The sequence below is a fragment of the Chelonoidis abingdonii genome, chromosome 17, assembly GCF_003597395.2.
Source record: "Chelonoidis abingdonii isolate Lonesome George chromosome 17, CheloAbing_2.0, whole genome shotgun sequence".
NCBI lineage: Eukaryota > Metazoa > Chordata > Testudines > Testudinidae > Chelonoidis > Chelonoidis abingdonii.
This window is the reverse complement of record NC_133785.1, coordinates 27,094,869-27,115,157: the sequence shown is the minus strand read 5'-3', so window position 1 is coordinate 27,115,157 and position 20,289 is coordinate 27,094,869. Positions and strand designations below refer to the sequence as shown.

Here is a 20,289-nt window from a genome sequence, read left to right as displayed (position 1 = left end):
AAAATAAAAACCTGATTTGAAAATAGGTCCCTGATTCAACCCTTTCTTCTTCATCTTCTTCTTTTTTTTCAATCATTAAATAATCACAAATTATGGAACAAGACAGTGCATAAGTTACTGATGCTCAAGGGCCATAGAAATTTACATACAGTATAATTTATGCAGAATTTATGTACCTACTTGATTTGTATTTCTTTCTTCCCTACATTTTAATTCTAACATAAAAATTTTATTCTCTGGAGTAATTTTCAATTACCAGTTCTTTTATTTTATTTAAAATGTCCACTTAGTGGAATTGTGCAGACACACAACAGTTGTTGTACATGTGAGGCCTTGGTTTTGGGTTGGTTCTTTTCCCCCAATACAATAGTTGATTTTTTTGCTGAGATTGGATTTGATGAAAACAAAAATATATGATAATTTAATACTCATTTGAAGAAAATACAGCATAAATTGTAGTCGCTGATCATGTAAGCAATCTGTGATGAACGGGGCATGAGATTTTTTTAGACTCATTCAGACAAATATCCTGCTTTTGATAGTGGTCAGTATCTGAGAATAAGTATTATATTCAGAATAAGTTCCCACTTATTTTTTTATCATCTGCCAAAACAAATGTGAAATGCAGTATCGGGGTATGAAGTGTCTTTCTTCATCATGTGACTAGAAAGGGTATTTCCTACTCCTCACATATGACCTTGCTGCCACAAAAAAATCTGGATTATCCTGGCATACCCTGATTGAGGACGTGATCTAACAAAGTGCTTGAACATGCACAGAGCCTAATGTCGTATGATTTTTTAATCTTCTCAGGGGTCCCCAGTTTTAGTCACGTCGTATTTGTCTTACATATAAATACTCTTATTGACTTGATATACAAATATAAAGTCGGCTTCCTTCTTCCACAAACATTGTAAATAAATTAAACAAAAATATCCCCAAACCTTTTAGTTAAATCCCCAAGCTGCAGCATTCCAGTATTGGTCTCACAAATGTAAAATCACCTTCCTGCTCACTACTGCCCTGGGTATGCATCCAAGGATCACATTAGTTTTTTTTTCCCCACAGTATTGCTCTTGGTGCTCAGGGTCAGTTGCTTCATCACTATGACCCCTAAATCCTTTTCAGATTCGCTGCTTTCCAGGATACCCTCTCCCATTCAGTCATTATTGCTTGCATTCTTTGTTTCTAGATATGTAACTTCGCATTTGGCTTTATTAAAATGCACTTTAATGGTGAAATGGCAAGTACCTTGATGGCATCATAGTCTTATTCATGAAGGCATTTGGGCAAATCTTAAGAGCTGGTTGTATTCCCAAAACTATGGGTAACTACTGACTTCTAATTAGTGGATTGGGGGAAGCACATGTACTTACCTGTAATGAAGGATAACATAGTATACCCTGCTCTGAACTGATCTCTTATTACATTACCAATATCTTATTGGGTGTGGAAGGATTGTACTGTATAGGAAGTGCCTTTTCATTGTCTGTGAATCTCAATATCTAGTACTACCAATATGTTACATGGAGAAGGTACCGTCTTGTAGAGATATTATGTTCATATAGTACAATGTATCCAGGTGGGTTTGTAAGCAGATGAGCTAAAGAGGGTACCTACCCATGGGCGGTCAAGGGCATCACAGAACAATATGAGTCACTAATATACATCTCCTCTTGATATTATAACTTGCAGATTTTAACTAGATTGTGGTCTTGATTCTGATCTCAAACCAATGTAAACCAAGGGTAATCACACTGTGAAGTCTGTGGATTTCAATCTGTGTGATCAGTGTAATTGAGATCAGACTCAATCCGTAAATCTTTTCTTATAGCCTGACTGTTTTTTCCCCCACAATCCTCAAATAAAGCTTTTTTTTTCTGTTCAATTGTTTGCAAAGCCCCATTTAAATTTATTTAATTTCATCTACGATATTGCTGATTTTTGTTATGCGGAGACATCTTTTATTTGTTTAAACAAATAAAATTGTTTAGAAACCAAAATAATCAAGAATTCATTGGAGATTTATACCGTATAATGATTGAAGCCTGTTTCTTATATAAAACTCACATAATCCTTTGTGGTTGTGATATATAGTTTAATTCTCAATGTCATGCTTGGTAGCCTATTAAGTTATAAAACTCCCATGGTAAATGAAGACCAAATAATTGTATGATACATCACTGACAGGGTGGTGAAAGTACTACACCACTGGTAACCATATCTATATATTTTCATGATGCTTAATGTTTTATTCATCTCAGTCACGTCACATTATTTGAGTTCTTCTCACTGGGAAGTTCATTTATGTAAGATATAGGGAGCATTAACATTTCTTGTATCTCAGAATTTTCATTTTAAGTAGAGTTAATTATCCAAAGTCTTTTTATAAAGAATATTTGCAGAAGGTTAGGAGCATGCCTTTTCTCTATCAACACAGCTGATCTTCGCCCATCCAACATGTGTATGTATTCACGCCCATATTACCAAAGCTTTGCTGTTACCTGCTATTTAAATGCTGTAGGAACCTAGGCATTATAGTCTGTTTGGTAGCCTGCTTACTGAGAAGGGGAAGGAATTATCTTGTGTTGCTGCGGGGCTGCTGTCTGAATCCTTTCCTTTGCTTGCCACCTTCTGGCTCCTGTACTCTTCAGTATGAGTTTCAAAGAAAGGCAGATGATGTCATCATGGGAAGGGGGTGCTATGAATTGGTGAAGTCTGTACTACTTATGAACTCTGATTGATATTGTGAAGTTGTACTTTATTATGAGTGCCTATATGTATGTGGGTCCACCATTGTTGACAGCACCTATAGCATGTACACCCTAGAGAGATACAGAAGTAAATATTTAAGGTTAAGGATGGTACTTACACCTCACCAAGGTTGTGCAAAGAAGCAGCTGCATCTTTAGAGACAAACAGTTTACCTGGTTCCTCTGGAGGGAGGAGGGCAAGGTAGGAGCAATAGACAATAATTGGGAGGAGAATAAAAGAAGGATTTAAGATAAAGAAAGAGACAGGAACAGGGGCCATACAGGAAGAGGAAGCATGGGGCAGGAGAGGGCAAGGTCACAGCAGCTGGATAAGGGACTCCTTGAAAGAGACTGAATAGCATGCAGCAGGCTCACAGCGACCGGCAGGCTGCCGCTCGCGGCTTGCCGCCCCAGGCACGCGCTTGGTGCTCTGGTGCCTGGAGCCGCCCCTGCTACATGAGGTGTGGACACACTACTTTTCTGGACCCAGACGGTTCCCCAAGGACTCACAAGAGAAGAATTAAGTAGAAAATGAGGGATATTTGTGGTTTCAGATGTTTGTTGTTTTGTATGAGCTGTTATCTCCTGTGCTTTGCAGCATTAAGTATAAAAGAGCATAATAGTGTTAAACTGTACTCTGTGTGTGTGTGGACTGCTTCACCGCTTCTGCATGCCCCTGAGAGAATTAAACTGTAAACCAAAATCTTCTCACCTTTGGCGTTCTGGGAAGGGGGTGTGCTTAGGTAGCTGGGGTATCTTGGGTGTCAGTGCGGGTCCTGGAGGCCTCAAGCAGGTGGGCTGAGGATCCTCATTTCCAAGCAGGGGTATCAGACTGGGAGTCAGTACCCAGAAAATGTGCCAGAGAGGCCAGCCAAGGGCTTCAGAAATGTAACACATCTCAGGAGATGGAGAGCACAGAAGCTTGGCTTCCCCTCATAGCTGTCTAGTGTGTGGCTGACAGGAAGCACTTGCTAGGATCTGTGACTGGGGGAAAGAAAAGAAAAGAAATGGTACATTTGAAATCAGTTTAAAGTTTGGGAGCAATGGGGAAGAAAGAAGATGGTGGAGAAGAAAAAGTTGAAGGGATGAGAGATGGTGAACTTGGGTCAATGGCAGACAGAAAGGGAGAGCACAGGCGGATCTTGGCAATCGGAGAGTGAAGCTAGGGTGACTAGTTGTCACGATTTTATAGGGACAGTCCTGATTTTTGGGTCTTTTTCTTATATAGGCTCCTATTATCCCCTACCCTTGGCCCAGTTTTTCACACTTGCTGTCTGGTCACCCTAAGTGAAGCATACGGGGAGAGTCAGCAACAGAAAGGTGCGGACAGGAACTGGACAACAGAATATGGGCAGCAAGAGTGGAGGGATGTGAGAGAGAGAGAGAGAGAGAGAGAGAGAGAGAATGAAATAGACTGAGGAGTGGAGCAACAGGGGCTGAATGAGCAACATAAGGAGCAAGACAGGAGAAGAAAGTGAGTTATTTTTGGACTTTTTTGGCATGGCAAACTATTGTAGATAATGTGCACCCCACTTGTTCCTAATTCAGAAAATGCCCGACTATGCAATATGTATGCTATCACCTCACTCAGTGTAGATCTAAGAACAAGCTTGTAATTTTTTTTTACTGAAAGTTATTAATCATATTAACAACTAATCGATGGAGACTAAGTGATAAATTCATTCCTGGCCCCTGAGACCAATGAGAGAAACAAACCAGGAATAGAATCCAGGTTAGGATTAAACAAATATATCTCAGCCACCAAAAGAAAAATTAAAACCTCTACAATTGCTAATTTATCTGGTAGATATAGGAAATCCTTACAAAGTGTTAGGCACCTTCTTAGACATTCAGAGTGCCCTTAATTCTCGCTTGCAGGAGGTGCTCATTTCCTTGTAGCATTAGTGTCTAGAAATACCGTGGTTCTTTTAAAAAAAAAAAAAGAAAAAAGAAAAAAAGAAAGAAACAAGATGTTTAGATACTATGATAATGGGAATGATTATAAAAATCTAGATAAAGGATTTTTTTTGCATCTATCGTCACTGCAAAAGATGTCAGGAAGATTCCCACACCTGAGTCATCTTTTTTAGGTGATAAATCTGAGGGACTGTCCCAGATTGAGGTGTCAGTAGAGGAGCTTTTGGAGCAAACTGATAAATTAAACAGTAATAAGTCATCAGGACCAGAAGGTATTCACTCAAGACTTCTGAAGAAACTCAAAAATTGCTGAACTACTTACTGAGGTATGTAACTTATTCCTTAAATCAGTCTCTATACCAGATGACTGGAGGATAGCTAATGTAATACCAATTTTTTTAAAAGGCTTCAGAGATGAATTTGGAAATTACTGGCTGGTAAACCTAACTTCAGCAACAGGCAAATTGGTTAAAATGATAGTAAAGAATAGAATTATCATACACATAGATGAGCACGATATTTTGGAAAGAATCAACATGGCTTTTGTAAAGGGAAATCATCTCTCTCCAATCTTTTAACATTCTTTGAGGGTGTCAATAAATAAGTTGACTTTCACAAAGGCTTTGATAAGTTCCCATACAAAAGACTCTTAAGCCAAGTAAGCAGTCATGGGATAAGAGGGCAGGGTCTCTCATGGATCAGTAACTGGTTAAAAGATAGAAAAGAGTAGTCATAAACAGTCAGTTTTCATAATGGAAAGAGGTTAAAAGCAGGCTCCCCCACAGATCTGTCCTGGGATCTTTACTATCTAATATTCATAAATGATCTAGAAAAAGGGGCAAACAGTGAGGTGGCAAAATTTGCTGGTGATACTAAATTACTGAAGATAGCTATGTCCAAACAGGCTGCAAAGAGTTACAAAGACCTCACAAAACTGAGCAACAAATTGGCTGATGAAATATGGTGTTGATAAGTGCAAAGTAATGCAGACTGGAAAACATAATCCCAACTATACATACAAAATGATGAGGTCTATATTGGTTGTTACCATTCAAGAAAGAGATCTTGGAGTCATTGTGGATAGCTCTCTGAAAACATCCACTCCGTGTGCAGCAACGGTTTAAAACACTTAACAAAATATTAGGAACCATTTGGAAAGGGATAGATAATAAGACAAAATGTCATAATGCCACTATATAAACCTATGATATGCCCACACTTGAATACTTCATGGAGTTCTGGTTGCCCTATCTTAGAAAAAGATATATTATAATTAGAAATGGTACAGAGAAGGGCAACAAAAATGATTAGGAGTATGGAACAGCTTCCATATGAAAAACAGATTTAAAAGACTGGGATTATTCAGCTCTGAAAAGAGATGATGAATGGGATCTGATTGAGCGAATAGGGAAGTGTTATTTACCTCCTTTACATAGAATTAGAATCCGGGGTCACCCAATGAAATTAATAAACACCAGGTTTAAAACAAACATCTGTAAATACTTCTTCAGAGAATGCACTGTCAACCTCTGGAGCTCATTGCGAGGGGATTGTGAAGGCCAAAAGTATAGCAGTGTTCAGAAAAGAACTAGATAAGCTAATGGAGGATATATCCATAAATGACTATTAGCCAAGAGAGTGAGGGACACAACCCCCTGCTCTGGGTATTCCTAAGCCTCTGACTGCCAGAAGCTGGGACTGGGTGATAAGGGATGGATCTCCTGAAAATTGATCAGTTCTGTTCATTCATTCTGAAGTATCTGGCACTGGTTACTGCTGGAAGACACAATATGGGGCTAGATGGGCCATTAGACCATTGCTCTGACCCAGTATGGCCATTCTTATGTTCTTATGCATTGTGGCAGAGCCATTGCGACTCCATAGTTAAGCAAGGGTTCAGTTTTGCACTTGATGCAGGACTTCACTCTTGGTTTTTGTATGAAAACCACAGCATAACTGCCTCAAGTTTTCAGCACATAATCTCAGAGTGAAGCTTGAATTTTCTAAGGAGTTTCAAGTAAATCTGTTAATTACTTTCCTAGTTCTAACTAATTAAAAATTGGCTAAAAAAAGTTCATGTTCTGAGTCTCATAACTTTTAAGGACTCATCTAGCTTACAAAGCACAAACTGTAGAAAGTCAGAATACTGTAGCAAGAGCTCTTTTAGAGTTGTATAATTATTTTTTTAATTAACTAAAAGAAAAATAAAATCTTCCTTATGTTATCTAGAATCTGAGAATTTGTGGGCAAGTCAGACTGTAGAGAATACATGACCGGTTAGGAGTGATAGTCACAAAGGGAAATATACATAGCTGTACCATTTGCACTGTAAGTCACAGTAATCGGAAGTTGCAAGGGCTTATTTTCATTTCTTCTCCAAAGCCATCCCATTGATCTTTATGGTAAGAAGTATAGAGAACAATTTCCCACCTACTCTTCATGCAGGAGTGGAGAGGCACTAGAAAGGTGTGTGGCCTATGATTGAGGATAGCATAAATCAAAGGAATAAAATGTGCATTTAATTTTTGTATGGCAAGTGGTCTTGCTCCCATGTACTGATTGTTCAATTATGCAGAATTTAATTCTGAAATGGAACATTTTGTACCCATTTGAATACATATTTCTAGGCTACGTCTCCACTTTGCACAGCATCCAAGGGTACAGCAGAACCTCTTTAATTGGCACTTCACTAATCCATATATTTTTATAAATAAGTCAAAAAAAGCCATAATTTATCCTCCCTTCTCACAAAAAATGTAATAGCAAGATACTGTGTACCACAGTAAATTCATTTGTACACTATGGAGACACATAAATAAAACAAAACTATGCACTTCAAAATAAGGGAATGAAATATGGTTTGTGATGCATCAGCCTTTAAATTTTACTCGTGTTTGTTCACTTAGGACTAGATCAAAAATCCTTCTTACACACATTAGTGAAAAGTTACTCACAACCAAAGCCAATTGGACTACTCTTATGAGTAACAGATTCACAGTCGGGCCCTTGTTTACAGCATAAGGCTGAGTAATGCATGAGCACTTGCCTAATTTACAAAATTCAGTAATTTGCAATGTGAGCATGAGTGATGAATGATCGTCTATATTCATAACCTGAAACGTACCCGAAAATGAGTTCTGGCCATTATTCTGTCATCTCTCTGCAGCTCACTCAAGTGGAGACATTTTTTCCCCTGGTTATAACCATTTTCTTGTCATAAATAGATTACTGGCTGTTTTGCCAACAAACTGATGTCCTCTGAGTGATTTTCTTACACCCACAAAGAAGCTAGAAGAACAGCTCTGGGTTTAAACTTACCAGTATGTCGTGTCCTTTCTCCCCATGCTGAAAGACTAGAGTTACTGATGTCATGACAAATGACCTAAGAATTTTTTTAACCATTCTTACCAGCAAAATCCCCAAGAGAAGTAAATCAGAATATATATAAAAAAAAAATCTCCCTTTTCAGCCAACGGGATTATTCACAGTTTTAAAATTAAACACCCACATAAGTGTTTGCAGGATTGGGGCCTGAAAACTGTAGTATGTACAGTCTGTACTGGGCCTTTTTATATAATGCAAAATTAAATACTTCAGTCTATGGTGGAGGAATAATTGAATAGCTGAGTCACTGCTTGAAAAGTCTATTACTATGTGTCTTCAAGACTTTGAAATTATAATACTTTTAAAATTTTCTTACTAGATAGATGGACACATTTTAAATACTGTACATACATCTCCCTTGATGAGTGGGACCGTGATGCTTTTTCTGTGGAATTTTTATTTATCATCAATAGTAATCATTAATTTTTTCTCCAAATGCATTCATTTGTGCAGTTTTAACTTTAGCTTTCCAGATAATTATATTAATTGGTAGTAGCAGTGGTTGTGGTAGTGCAACCCTTACACATGTTCGTGACCATTACTCATGCAAATAGTCCCACTGAGGCCAATAGGACGATTTCAATGATTAAATTCTCATCGATGTGAGTAAGGGTTGAAGAGCTAGCCCTTAGCTGTACAGTATAGGTAATTTCAAATGTTGAAGCCTGGCCAAAAAAAATACTGATGCTGGCTTAAAAAATCATGAGATTTTTTTCAAAAGGGTTTTTTTTATTTGCCTTCCGGTTTCTGAGCCTCTGGTGTGCCCTTGCTTCATGTTTTCAAACTTTTCTCCACAACCACAAAGCTGGAAACTTACTTTAAAATAAAATAAAAATGAGATAATCATAGAATGATGTCACTCATGAAATGGAGCGTAATCATATATTTCATGATTTGTCATAAAATAGCCACAGTTGGCAACACTGACTTTAATTTCTCTAGAATCCCATCTTTTTGTTTGTGAATGCATGTGAAAAACAGTTACCAGCATTTATTTGCTGCTTTTTTCACTAATCTCATTAATCTGCCATCACTGTTAAACCTTTACTTGTTGACTTGAAGAGAAGTGATGTTAGTGAAGTCTTATACCTAAGCAAAGATGTCTGTGTGGATGAATAAAATCACAGCTGAAATGACTGGAAAAGATCTCCTGAGTCATCTAGTTCAATGGCTCTCAACCTTTCCAGACTACTCTACCCCTTTCAGGAGTCTGATTTGTCGTGTGTGCCCCCCCCCCAAGTTTCACCTCACTTAAAAACTACTTGCTTACAAAATCAGACATAAAAATACAAAAGGGTCGCAGCTCAGTATTACTGAAAAATTTCTTTTCTCATTTTTACCATATAACTATAAAATAAATGAACTGGAATATAAATATTGTACTTGCGTTTCAGTGTATAGTATATAGAATAGTATAAACAAGTCACTGTCTGTGTGAAATTTTAGTTTGTACCGACCTTACTAGTGCTTTCCATGTAGCCTGTTGTAAAAATGGGCAAACAGCTAGATGAGTTGATGTATCCCTACAAGTCTTCTGTGTACCCTCCCAGGGGTACACGTACAACTGATTGAGAACCACTGATCTAGTCAGTCCCCCTGCTCTGGGGAACTGATCCTGCAGCCTATACCCATGTGAGTAGCCCTAGTGGAAATCAATGATCAGTGACTACCTCACATGTTTAAACCTTCAGTTCAAGCCCCTGGAGCAGAATTGCTGTAAAACAATCTCTTGAGTCTGTTTTGAAAATCACTAGTGCTTTTGTTATTATGTATGACAACCTCCCTTGGCAGATTATTCCATTGTCAGACAGGTTCTCCAGTTTAAAAAAATCCTAATATTTAATTTATTTTCTCCCTACTTTGGTTTCATGCTATGTTATGTTCTTATGTTACCATCTGCAGCAAGAATGAAGTTCAATCATACATTCTTTGCACAGTCATAACTAGTCAGTTGGAGTTTTGGGGAATATGAGGAATGTAGGACTGGACCTTTGAAAGCATCACTTTCCTTTTTGTGTATTATTAATTTTAAAGGTATATTTTTGCCTGTTTGAAAAGACATCACCATTGTTTTTTCTCTAGGCTACAACCACAGTAATGGGGTATGAATGGAAGGGAATTCTCTCCACCCACAACTGTCTGTTGCTTGATTTTCAACATTTAGTAACTAGAAAGGAATATGACTCTGTTTTTCTTCCCTATTTATAGATGGTTTTATATTCTGCGTTGTTTTTGATACATACGTTCCCAATCTTGAATCAGGGTTGCCAGTATAAACCTCTGTCTCACTGTGGAGTCCTATCGCAATGGTCCACACTAGTTGATCCAATGCAGAATTGGGGCCGAAATTGTTATGACACGTTATTTAATTTGGATCATAGCTTTGAGACCTATGTGTTGCTTTGAACTCCCCTAAGGGTCTGATCATATAAAGCACTTAGCCAATTGCTGACTGGCCTCAATTTGCTTATCGTTGCCTCAGTCTACTAACTCCAAAAGAAACTGAGACGTGTTGATATTTTGGACTGTAATAATTTTCACAACACATTCACAGTGTAAAAGGGCTTTCCGCCCCCCCCCCCCTTCCCTGGTTCTTGTTACACAGGCAGAAAGCAGAAGACCAGAAGTCTGAAGTGCAGGCAATGCAATGCTTATGGAGGTTTAGTTCCAAGCAAACATATTTTGAAGCCCTTCACACCAGTCAGGCTTATTTTTATACGCCGATAGTTTCCCCCTCTCCTCCCCCAACTACAGTTCTATACACCAATAGAACCCCCTCTTCTGCCCCCTAGCTACACACACTGATGAAGCTCTCTCTTTCCAGTGTTCTCTTTCCAGCTCTGATGCCACAGAGCATTTATCCTGTGTCCCCCTTGCCAGCTCTGATGCTGCAGAGCCTTGCCTGTGTCCCTGTTCCTCCTAGCCCTATTCCCAGTCCCCCATTGTGCCATTACCATTCCCCTTTCCACTCCCCATTCCCACTCTCCTTCTCAGCAGGCCCAAATATACCTGCAATGATGTCCCTAGTCACACCCCTTATAACTTATGGTCATTTTCCATTCTGGAGGGTCGTGAGTCGGGGGTCATCATCCCTCCCCGTTTGTACACCATGGGAGGGGTAAGGAATGAGGCTGTGCTCTGGTCAGGGGCAGGCATTTCTCTGATCTTTTAGTGTTTTACCTCCCACCCAGTCTTCCCTTACCGCTCCTGACTGATTGCCTGACCTTGCTTTGAGATAAGGAGTTGAGGCAGTCATCAAGTGTGCACTCATATATTACACTCCCACTGTACCCTGTAACACTTTCAGCTCCATCGCTTATCTGTCTCATTGTACTAAAAGCCCCATCTGGTTGTGGGAAATGCAACATACAACATCTTTGTCCTTTGTTCTTCACACATATTAGTAAGGATGTAAGAGTATTAAAAGTCAAACTCAAAATTCTGTCTCAGGCTAACAAACAAGCTTGTATGCTAACACACAGCACTGCACAAGTTTCCTTAATCTCCCTTCACAAGCCATACACCCTCTGAATAGTGTGCAATATTGTCATTTAAAAAATAGTAAAATGTATAGCATAAGGACACAGCAGATCTGTGCTAAAATGCGTATAAACCTTATAATTAATTGTTGCCCATTATTTGCATTCTGATGACTGTTTTTACTTAGGTTGTAAACTGTTTGGGGTCAGGGCTGTCTTTTTGTTCTGAATTCATACAGTACCTAGCACAATGGGATACTGGACCATAGAATCATAGGACTAGAAGGTACCTTGAGAGGTCATCTAATCCAGTCCCGTGGGCTCATGGCAGGACTAAGTAATATCTAGACTATTCCTGGCAGGTGTTCATCTAACCTGCTCTTAAAAAACCTCCAATGGGGGGGATTCTGCAACCTCCCTGGGCAATTTATTCCAGTGCTTAACCACCCTGACAATTAGAAACATGGCTGGGCTCCTAGGTGCTACCATAATACAAATAATAATAAGCCCCTTCCTTGTCCCCAAAAAGTCTTTTCATGATCGGGCAGAACACTCAGCCCAAGGTGTAAGAGGGGACTTGGCCCCAACCCTGCAAAGAGTTTGCACATTGTGTAGCTTTACTCCTGAGTAGGGTTACCAGATAGCAACTGTGAAACAAGGGACGGGAGATGGGGGGTAATAGGCGCCTATATAAGAAAAAGTCCCCCAAAAAGGGACTGTCACTTTAAAAACGGGACATCTGGTCACCCTGCTCCTGAGAGAAAAGGTATGTGCATGCGTAAGTGTTTTGCAAGTTCAGAATCTAAGACACTACTTTGAGATTAATACTTGAATAGCACTGTGGTTAAACTGAAAAATGGAGTTTTCTTAATAGCTAAGAGCACTACCGATGGACCTGTGTTAACTCTTCCATAGCAAGAAGATCTAAAGGGGATAAAAAATAAGTGTAATGTTTTTAACTTTCTAACAATGTAATGGCATTCCTGTTGTTCACTTACCTCCTGTGTATTTTCTGTGTTTTTCTGCTGCACCAAACAGCAGTTTTGAGATCAGCAAACAATGGGTCTGCTGCATTGTAAGGAAACACAGAATGGAAATTTAAAAACAAGCCACTATATAAGATAAAAAGGCTATTGGGGTGACTCAATATACTAGAGATCTTGCACAGAATTCCCATGGCAGCTGATGCTGCTGATCAATACTTGGTGCTGCTAGTTGGGTCACAAATTGTAACTTCAACAATTAATAGTAACTTTCTTAAGCTCACTGTGGAAGACAGAGATGGGGTAGGGTCACATTTTCAGAGTATCTAATACCTCCAGGACAGGACAGGAGAGAAATGAAGTGAGGAATTTAGTGCAATAAAGCACTGTGCAGCTAACATACATTGGTGGATTAATGTCAGTGTTAGCAGGGAACTTCACTATGGGGAATCTTTCCCATGTTCTGAATTGCAGATTTGCATCCACATGTGGGTTACATGGGAAATCAATAACAAAACTCATCCAAAAGGGAAAGAATCATAATCTGTGGGGAAACAGACATGGATTATAAAATAAACAAGGATAAATGGCGATTTATGGCAATAATTTCTTCTGTTGTGTGTTATAATATTAACTGCACAAGCATAATACATTGTTATCTCTGAGTTTACTTTGCCCTCAATGTCCACCAGTACCAATCCACAATCGCCCAAATATTTGTTGAAACTTTTGGTTCCTCCGATGTTTTGCTACACTAGGCAACAGCCTGTTTTGCCTGTGTCTTAGGAGCAGACTTCTACAAATATCTTTCTCAAACTGATGTTCATTTTGTATCTCCCTCAGAAAATAAAATAAACAACCCTAACATATGCAGTCCTTCCAGAAGAGAATACTAATGCCATTTCATGCACTCTTTCTTGCTAACAGACCTTGAAAACTTCAAGACAAGAACAAGAAGTACAGTGTCAGTCCGACAGGGTCAGGGAATGGTACTGCTGTGTGGACCACCACCACATTCTGGAGGTAAATCATATCAATAATGCTATTTTCAATATTCAATGGCAATTTGCAGGTATCTCTGGCTCTTGCTCCAGAATATGGTTTCAAGAATTCTTAAAGCTTCCATCCAGGGAAGAAGCAGGTGATAGTGTTGGATTGAGAGAATGATCCAGCCTGAATGGTTCTTGCTGGGCATACAGAAACCGTGGTAAATCTGCTAAGAACGTGGTGTGATAAACTCAGACAAAGGATAAAGTTTTATCATCTAAATGCATGCATGGAGGAGAAGAAACCAATGCAAAGGTCAGTGTGTGCCAAAGTGGAGCAGATGAACCTAGATTAAATGGAGCCCATAGAAGCCCATCTGTTTAGGATCTGCATGTTTGGTTTTCTGCAAGTTTTCAGTCAGCAGGGAGGGTAACCATGTAGAAAGAACGTGGATCACATGTTGAGCCTCTTTCCATTGCATTATTATTTCATTCACAATAATGAATTTCACCCTCAGTGCAAGAGAACTTGTATCCTCTGCACCAAATTTAGCCCTGAGGCGCAAGTCCCACTGAAGTCAATGAGATTTGAACCCACCTATTCCAGAGCTAAATTTGACTCTGTATTATGTGGTTCTAAGTCTTTAAATAATGTGGGGACAAATGAAAGGATGTTATCAAGTTAATGTAGCTTCCAAATATGAATTAGCTTAAAACATGGTACATAACATCCCCTATATTCTAAATATATTGCTTTTATAAAGAAATATTCAACAGTCTTTAACAGGGAAATGAAAAAGAACACACTACAAATGTGATTTGTTCTCTTCTGACAGTGTGTGATATCTATCAAATCCTTGTCCCTGATGGGAATCAGCATCATCGATGCTGCCATTCAGACAAGTTAACAGGGAAGTTTCAATAATAACTCAGTGTTTTATCAATGGCAAAGAAAGTGGTATATGGCTCCAAAAAAATCAAGTTTCTAAATGGATTTTATAAACTACAAAGCCTATAACAATTACTTTACTACAACATCGCTTTAAAAGGGGATGATAAAAAAAAGTTTAGAAAATTCAAAGCAATCATTTTCAACTAAAATTCTGTATAAAGATCTCTTGTTATATCCTATGTAGATATGTAACGAGTGGTGCCAAAACGATCTTGGTTGACTGAGTATTTATACCTGTGTGTTTCTGTGTTGCAATTCTCCAAATCAAGCATCGGAAAGATAATTAGTTAGTTGTCTATTATATCAATTGATTGATATTGGACTTGATCGCAGGCAATGCATTGTGTGCCCAGTAGTCAGTGAAGTGTGTCGTACAACTTCAGTGTAATATCACTATGATCAGCAACCATCTATTTTGGCTGGGTATACACCCAAGTGGTATTTCCAGTAATCCACATATAACTTTTCAGGTAATTTCTCTCTCTCTTTTTTTCAATTGTAATCATGTTTTTAAATCTATGTGCCATTTGAGTCCTCACTCGTCAGCTAAAAATTATCTAGCAGACATTTTGCCACTGTGGTGCTTTTACTGCTCAGACACAAAGAGGCAAGTATTTACTGAGCCCATGTACTTTTGACTAGCTGTCAGGAAAGCTTGACAAGTCTGCCAGCCTCCCTTGGCCCCTGGGATTCACAGTCCCCAACTAGACTGCCACCTGAAAGAAACAAAATTTAAAAAAAAATGGTTTGGAAGGCCCCTGGGTCTGATACTTTAATGACTTGTGTGGTCTGCTACTGCTTACAGATCAAGAAAGTTTTTAATTCTGAATATCATCTGTAAGCCTTGACCAAACCTTTTTGAATCAGGATAAACTCCATGCAGAAATCCCACTGACCTTTATTGATCTGAGTAAATGTTTTTTGCACCAACATTGTTCTGCACTTTAACTTGTGAGGAGCTCTGAAGTTTTTCTTCACCAAAGGTACATTCCGTGCTGTTGCTGTATGGGGGAGAGGGAATGCCATGATAAAGGATAACCATCTACCTAGTTTCTGTAACTAGGACACCTTTCACTTTCATTTTTTTAGGCATTATCCCTTTCCTTCAGTGTATAATATTACCATCAGAATTACAACTTCTGGAATCTCCATGGAAGTACCCGTTACAGGGACATGGTTGTTTCATCTGCAGTCTAAGGCACTTTGTTTCTACCATAAAGGTTAAATTTGGGACCTGGCCTGCACTGTGCCCCATTGGGGCATTTGCATTTATTAACTGCTGAGCACTCGAGCGTATAGTGGAAGGATTGGCTCTTATCAGCTCATGTAATCCGGTATGCCTAAAGTTTTATAGAATTCCCAGATCCCCATGCATACCAGCTTACCCAGCTTTTCAGGGTCCAACACAGATGCAACAAAACCTGCATTTTTAAGGTAAAGGGGCTGTTACTGGAGGGTTCTGCAAGGAAAAAGACCCTGGGGTTGTAGTGGTTGACATTTGAAAGGTCAGAAGTAAGTGTAAGAGCTTGAAGGGTCCAGTAGGAACTTTTCAGTAAAAAGTATCCTGAGCTGAGTCCTATATTACAAGCCTGTTACCCAACTCTCATCCCCAAGTGCACAAAGCCTCCATCACCTGCCACCCACTACCACCTGCTTCAGCTTTTCTCCCCCCACCTGCCCAGCTATAAAACCTTGTCTCCCTCCCTGTGACAAGTTTCCTGACTTGATTTTCCTCAGCTGCAGGCTACACCTCCCCTATCCCTATGATGAATCCCCTTTTGTTTAAAACAAACAAAAAGAAGTATTTTTTTTTCACAAAACACAGTCAGTCTGTGGAACTCCTTGCCAGAGGATGTTATGAAGGTGAAGACTATAACAGGGTTCAAAAAATAATTAGATAAGTTCATGGAGGATAGATTCATCAATGGCAAATATGGAGAGGGGATGGTGTCCATGGCCTCTGTTTGCCAGAAGCTGGGAATGGGCGACAGGGGATGGATCACTTGATGATTACCTGTTCTGTTCATTCCCTCTGGGGCATCTGGCATCGGCCGCTGTCGGAAGACAAGATACTGGGCTAGATGGACCTTTGGTCTGACCCAGTAGGGCCATTCTTCTGTTCTTATGTTTACCTTGAATTTAGTTCTTGGCAATGTGACATAAATTGTTTTGCTCCTCTTTTGGTCATTGTTGTTTCGCCCTCGCCTCCCAGGTGCTCAGAAACCCATTCATCCCTCTTTTCATGCAGTAGTCTTGGGAGGAGCTTTTTGGGTTTTTTTATGTTGATAGGGGTTGGGGAGTTGTTTCCCTTCTGGGCTGTTTTAGTGTTATGATCATGTTTGTTACCATACTGAAATCAAAGCTGTGCTGAACTTTGAAGAAAGCTGATACTTGATCTGCATTCAAATCTCTGTTTTTGACTAGAGAAATGAGATTCAAACATATCTCCTGAGATATTCATAAGAATTACACATCTATTATAACTGTACCAGTAACTGGTCAGTCTTTGAACCTGTTGCTTTGTAAAAATGCTGAACAAACATTACTCTAAAATGCTTAAAATTGGCTTCTTAAAGATATAATAGTTTCAGATAGTTTTAAGACGTATGTATGCAAATGTGTCTATCCATTTATTTATAATGAGTTCACCATCATAGAGAGAGGCACTGTATACCAAAAATAAGAAAAGCATATTACTATCTGAAGGCACCATCTTCCTCCATCACACCCCGTTCTCTCCCACCTCTGTTCTCTCCCCTGCCTTCTGCGTGCTCTGTGCAGTTAGTTTCTGTGGCTGTATGTTGGTTACCTAGGAAACTGCTGTAGGCTGGAATTCGATTGAAAATGCTACTGGACTGAGTGTCAGAATTGTGGCCTGTGTTTCAAGTGATGCGTGAGTGCATGTAAAATCTTGACAATTTTATTATTATTTGTGACATAAAATAACGTTAAGCACTGGTGCCAAATCCATACATGATGTAACTACATTGATGAATTTGGCCCACTCTCTATTGCAAGCTATCAGTGCCATTTAAACCAAAATGTACACCCATAGAATCAATGATACTCCCCCTGCATACATCCGATACATAGTCTCCCATAAAACCAACGCTACCATCCCAGGCTCTCTCCTAACATCATGAGCCCTCACAAATTGTCCCCCACCCCTATCCTGACAATATCATCACCGAGTAAAGAGGCTGCCATTTCCCAGTTGGGGCAGGTAATGGAGAAACTTATAAACAAGAGATAAGACATAAATAAGGCTATTCACAATGACTTTCTCCAACCCAACAATTAATTCAGCTGCCTTAAAATCAAACCATGCTCCTTCTGTACCACCCCTGATGAGTCCCACCTCACCCTTACAGAGAATTGCTCTACATACTAAAAACTCCTCTGCCACGAAGATTAAATGTATAAATTAATTTAGTGTGAGCAATGGGAGGGTGAGGGGAATTCCAGATTATGTGCTAAGGGTTTTTTTGTTTTGTTTTTGTTTTGTTTTGTTCTATTTATTTATTTATTTATTTATTTTTGCTATGAGGAATTTTTTATCTGCAAAATAGCAACAATGGCTGAGATCCAGATTGAACTGTCAGATTGGTGTGTTGTGTGTCAGTGACTCAAAGACATTTTAATGTAAATGTATTCAGTGATGACAGTAACAGTCTAAAGAACTGATAAAGTTATTTCCCATTACTGTGCTCTGAATATATACAGCATGTAAGGAAAGGCATGTTATGGTGTCTGTGAGATAAGCACACTCACTTCTGGTGCCCAGCAAGGCAGAAGACTGAGGATATTATTACTGGATCCACAGTTAGTTTAAATTGGCACAGCTCCATTGTTATCAGTTGGCCTGTGCCAGTCTACAGAAGTTGATGTTCTAAACCATTTTCAATCAGAAGAAATTTTATGAAAGGCAAAGTAATTCCAGTCTATTCTGCCCTGGATCCTGGTATTCTCACTTTCCCTGCATGAAGAAAATGTCGTCTTTTTTTTTAACCAGGACCTAATTTGTATTTAATATAATTCACCCTGCTCAGCATGAAATAACCTGAAGGAATGGTAGAATTTTTAGGCTCCAGAACTAGAGTGATTGTTTCCAAATTGCATTTTAGTTAGCCAACTAACTTCTCACCATATACGTTGGGAAACCATTTGCTAATGATTACTGCACAATTACTGCAGATATCTCCTTTTCCAACTGTGGGGAGATAGAAGTGAGCATGAGAGTATCCGATGTTCCTGGTGGGTACTCTTTCTAGAGATGTTTTATCAGTGAAAAAGTATAGCAGCCTCCATCTCAAGGGATCTCAAAGTAGTTTTTACAGACTAAAACTTTAGAGATCACTTCATCCAATACTGTAGTTCTGCCATCTCTGGGATGTAACATAGCAATTGTTTAATGCTTTACTACAGCAATACACAGCAGTTTTAGCCTAGATATCGTAAAAAAGAACACAGTGCCGCTTTGCACTGTGACTCAGATGTAATAGCACCATCTAGAGAATCATTATCACTAGCATATCATCAGCTATGCCTTGGAGAAAACTCGTCCGTGGAGTGGCCCAGCCCACCCTCCTTCACTTGGAAGATCAGATAGGGTGAAAGCAGTAGATGTATGGCACCAGGACAATTTTTTCCCCTTTGTTTTATCATTAAGAAAAACTATTAATGGTTCATCGTGTTTAAAAAAATAAATGGTTCTACTTCTTCGCTTCCATCTCCTCCCCTCATTCCTCTCAGCTGTAGTTTGCTACATGTATGTAAACAGAAGTTTGGGTTTTGGAATATATCTGTTTCTTAAAGGAATTGCAGCTGAGGGCAAAATTATGTTGGGTTTCATGTGCTAGTTGAGCTTTGAACCATTTACTACCTTAGACATGCTGAAAAAAAATCAGCTTTCTTCTATTAAATTTCTAGCAGTAATTTATCCTAATATGAGGCAAATGATTAACAAGTATTTTCAGCTTCTTAAATACAGTTCATACATAATCATTTGGACTTTCCAATGCAAGATGCATCATAACAATTCTTATTCTAATACAAGCTGGAAATTCACTGTGTGAATGTAATTCTTTTTTTTTTTTCTCCAGCTGAAAAAGAAATGTGTATTTCTTAGGAGACATTTTCAGCAGGGAGTCAGCATTTTGTCAGGTCAGTGCATCATAGTGTTACATTGTGTTAAGCAGCATAATGATGCGACATGCTGAAATGCTAAAATGCTGGCTGAGCACTGGAAATTTGGAAATAGACACCTATTTGGAGCTGAGGAATAAAGGCAGGAATGGATGTAAATCAAACATTTGCCATTGTCAGATGTTCAGCTCTTGAAACATTACATAGATGGGCACAGAAGATTGGCTTGCTGTATTTATAGGACCCTGTCTTTTAGAAGTTTTCCTTTTTTTTCCCCCTTCCCTATTTATTCGCTCATACCTATTAAGCAAGTATAAAATAGGAAAGTAGTAAAACTAAGAATAATAAAAAACTACCCAAGTCATCATCTTTGTTCCTTAGCCATTTATTCTATCACATTCATGTATTCCTTCCCAATACTTCTCAGATCTCTCATCATTAAAAAGTCAGTTTCCAATAATTCTTCCATTCATACCATGGCATCTAGATCCACTGGTTATTGCTGACAAAGTGCTTTAATAATGGACGTTAACAATGGCAACAGCGCCAGTAACTTCCGTTCTTCTTCGAGTGCTTGCTCATATTCATTCCAAGTAGGTGTGCGCGCGCCACGTGCACGTTCGTCGGAAGAATTTTCCCCTAGCAACACCCGGCGGGTCGGCAGGCGCCCCCTGGCGTGGCGCCTTTGCG

General features: G+C 39.1%; 1 protein-coding gene across 3 annotated transcripts in view; it reads left to right on the top strand.

Moving 5' to 3' along the window:
- The window catches only part of CNTN4 (contactin 4), a 359,621-nt gene that overhangs the window by 157,014 nt on the left and 182,318 nt on the right, over positions 1–20,289 (top strand). For all 3 annotated transcript variants that reach the window (XM_032784171.2, XM_032784172.2, XM_032784170.2), the window contains exon 5: positions 13,444–13,539. In XM_032784171.2, coding sequence (XP_032640062.1) covers positions 13,444–13,539 — 96 coding nt within the window. The remainder of the gene's footprint in view (positions 1–13,443; positions 13,540–20,289) is intronic.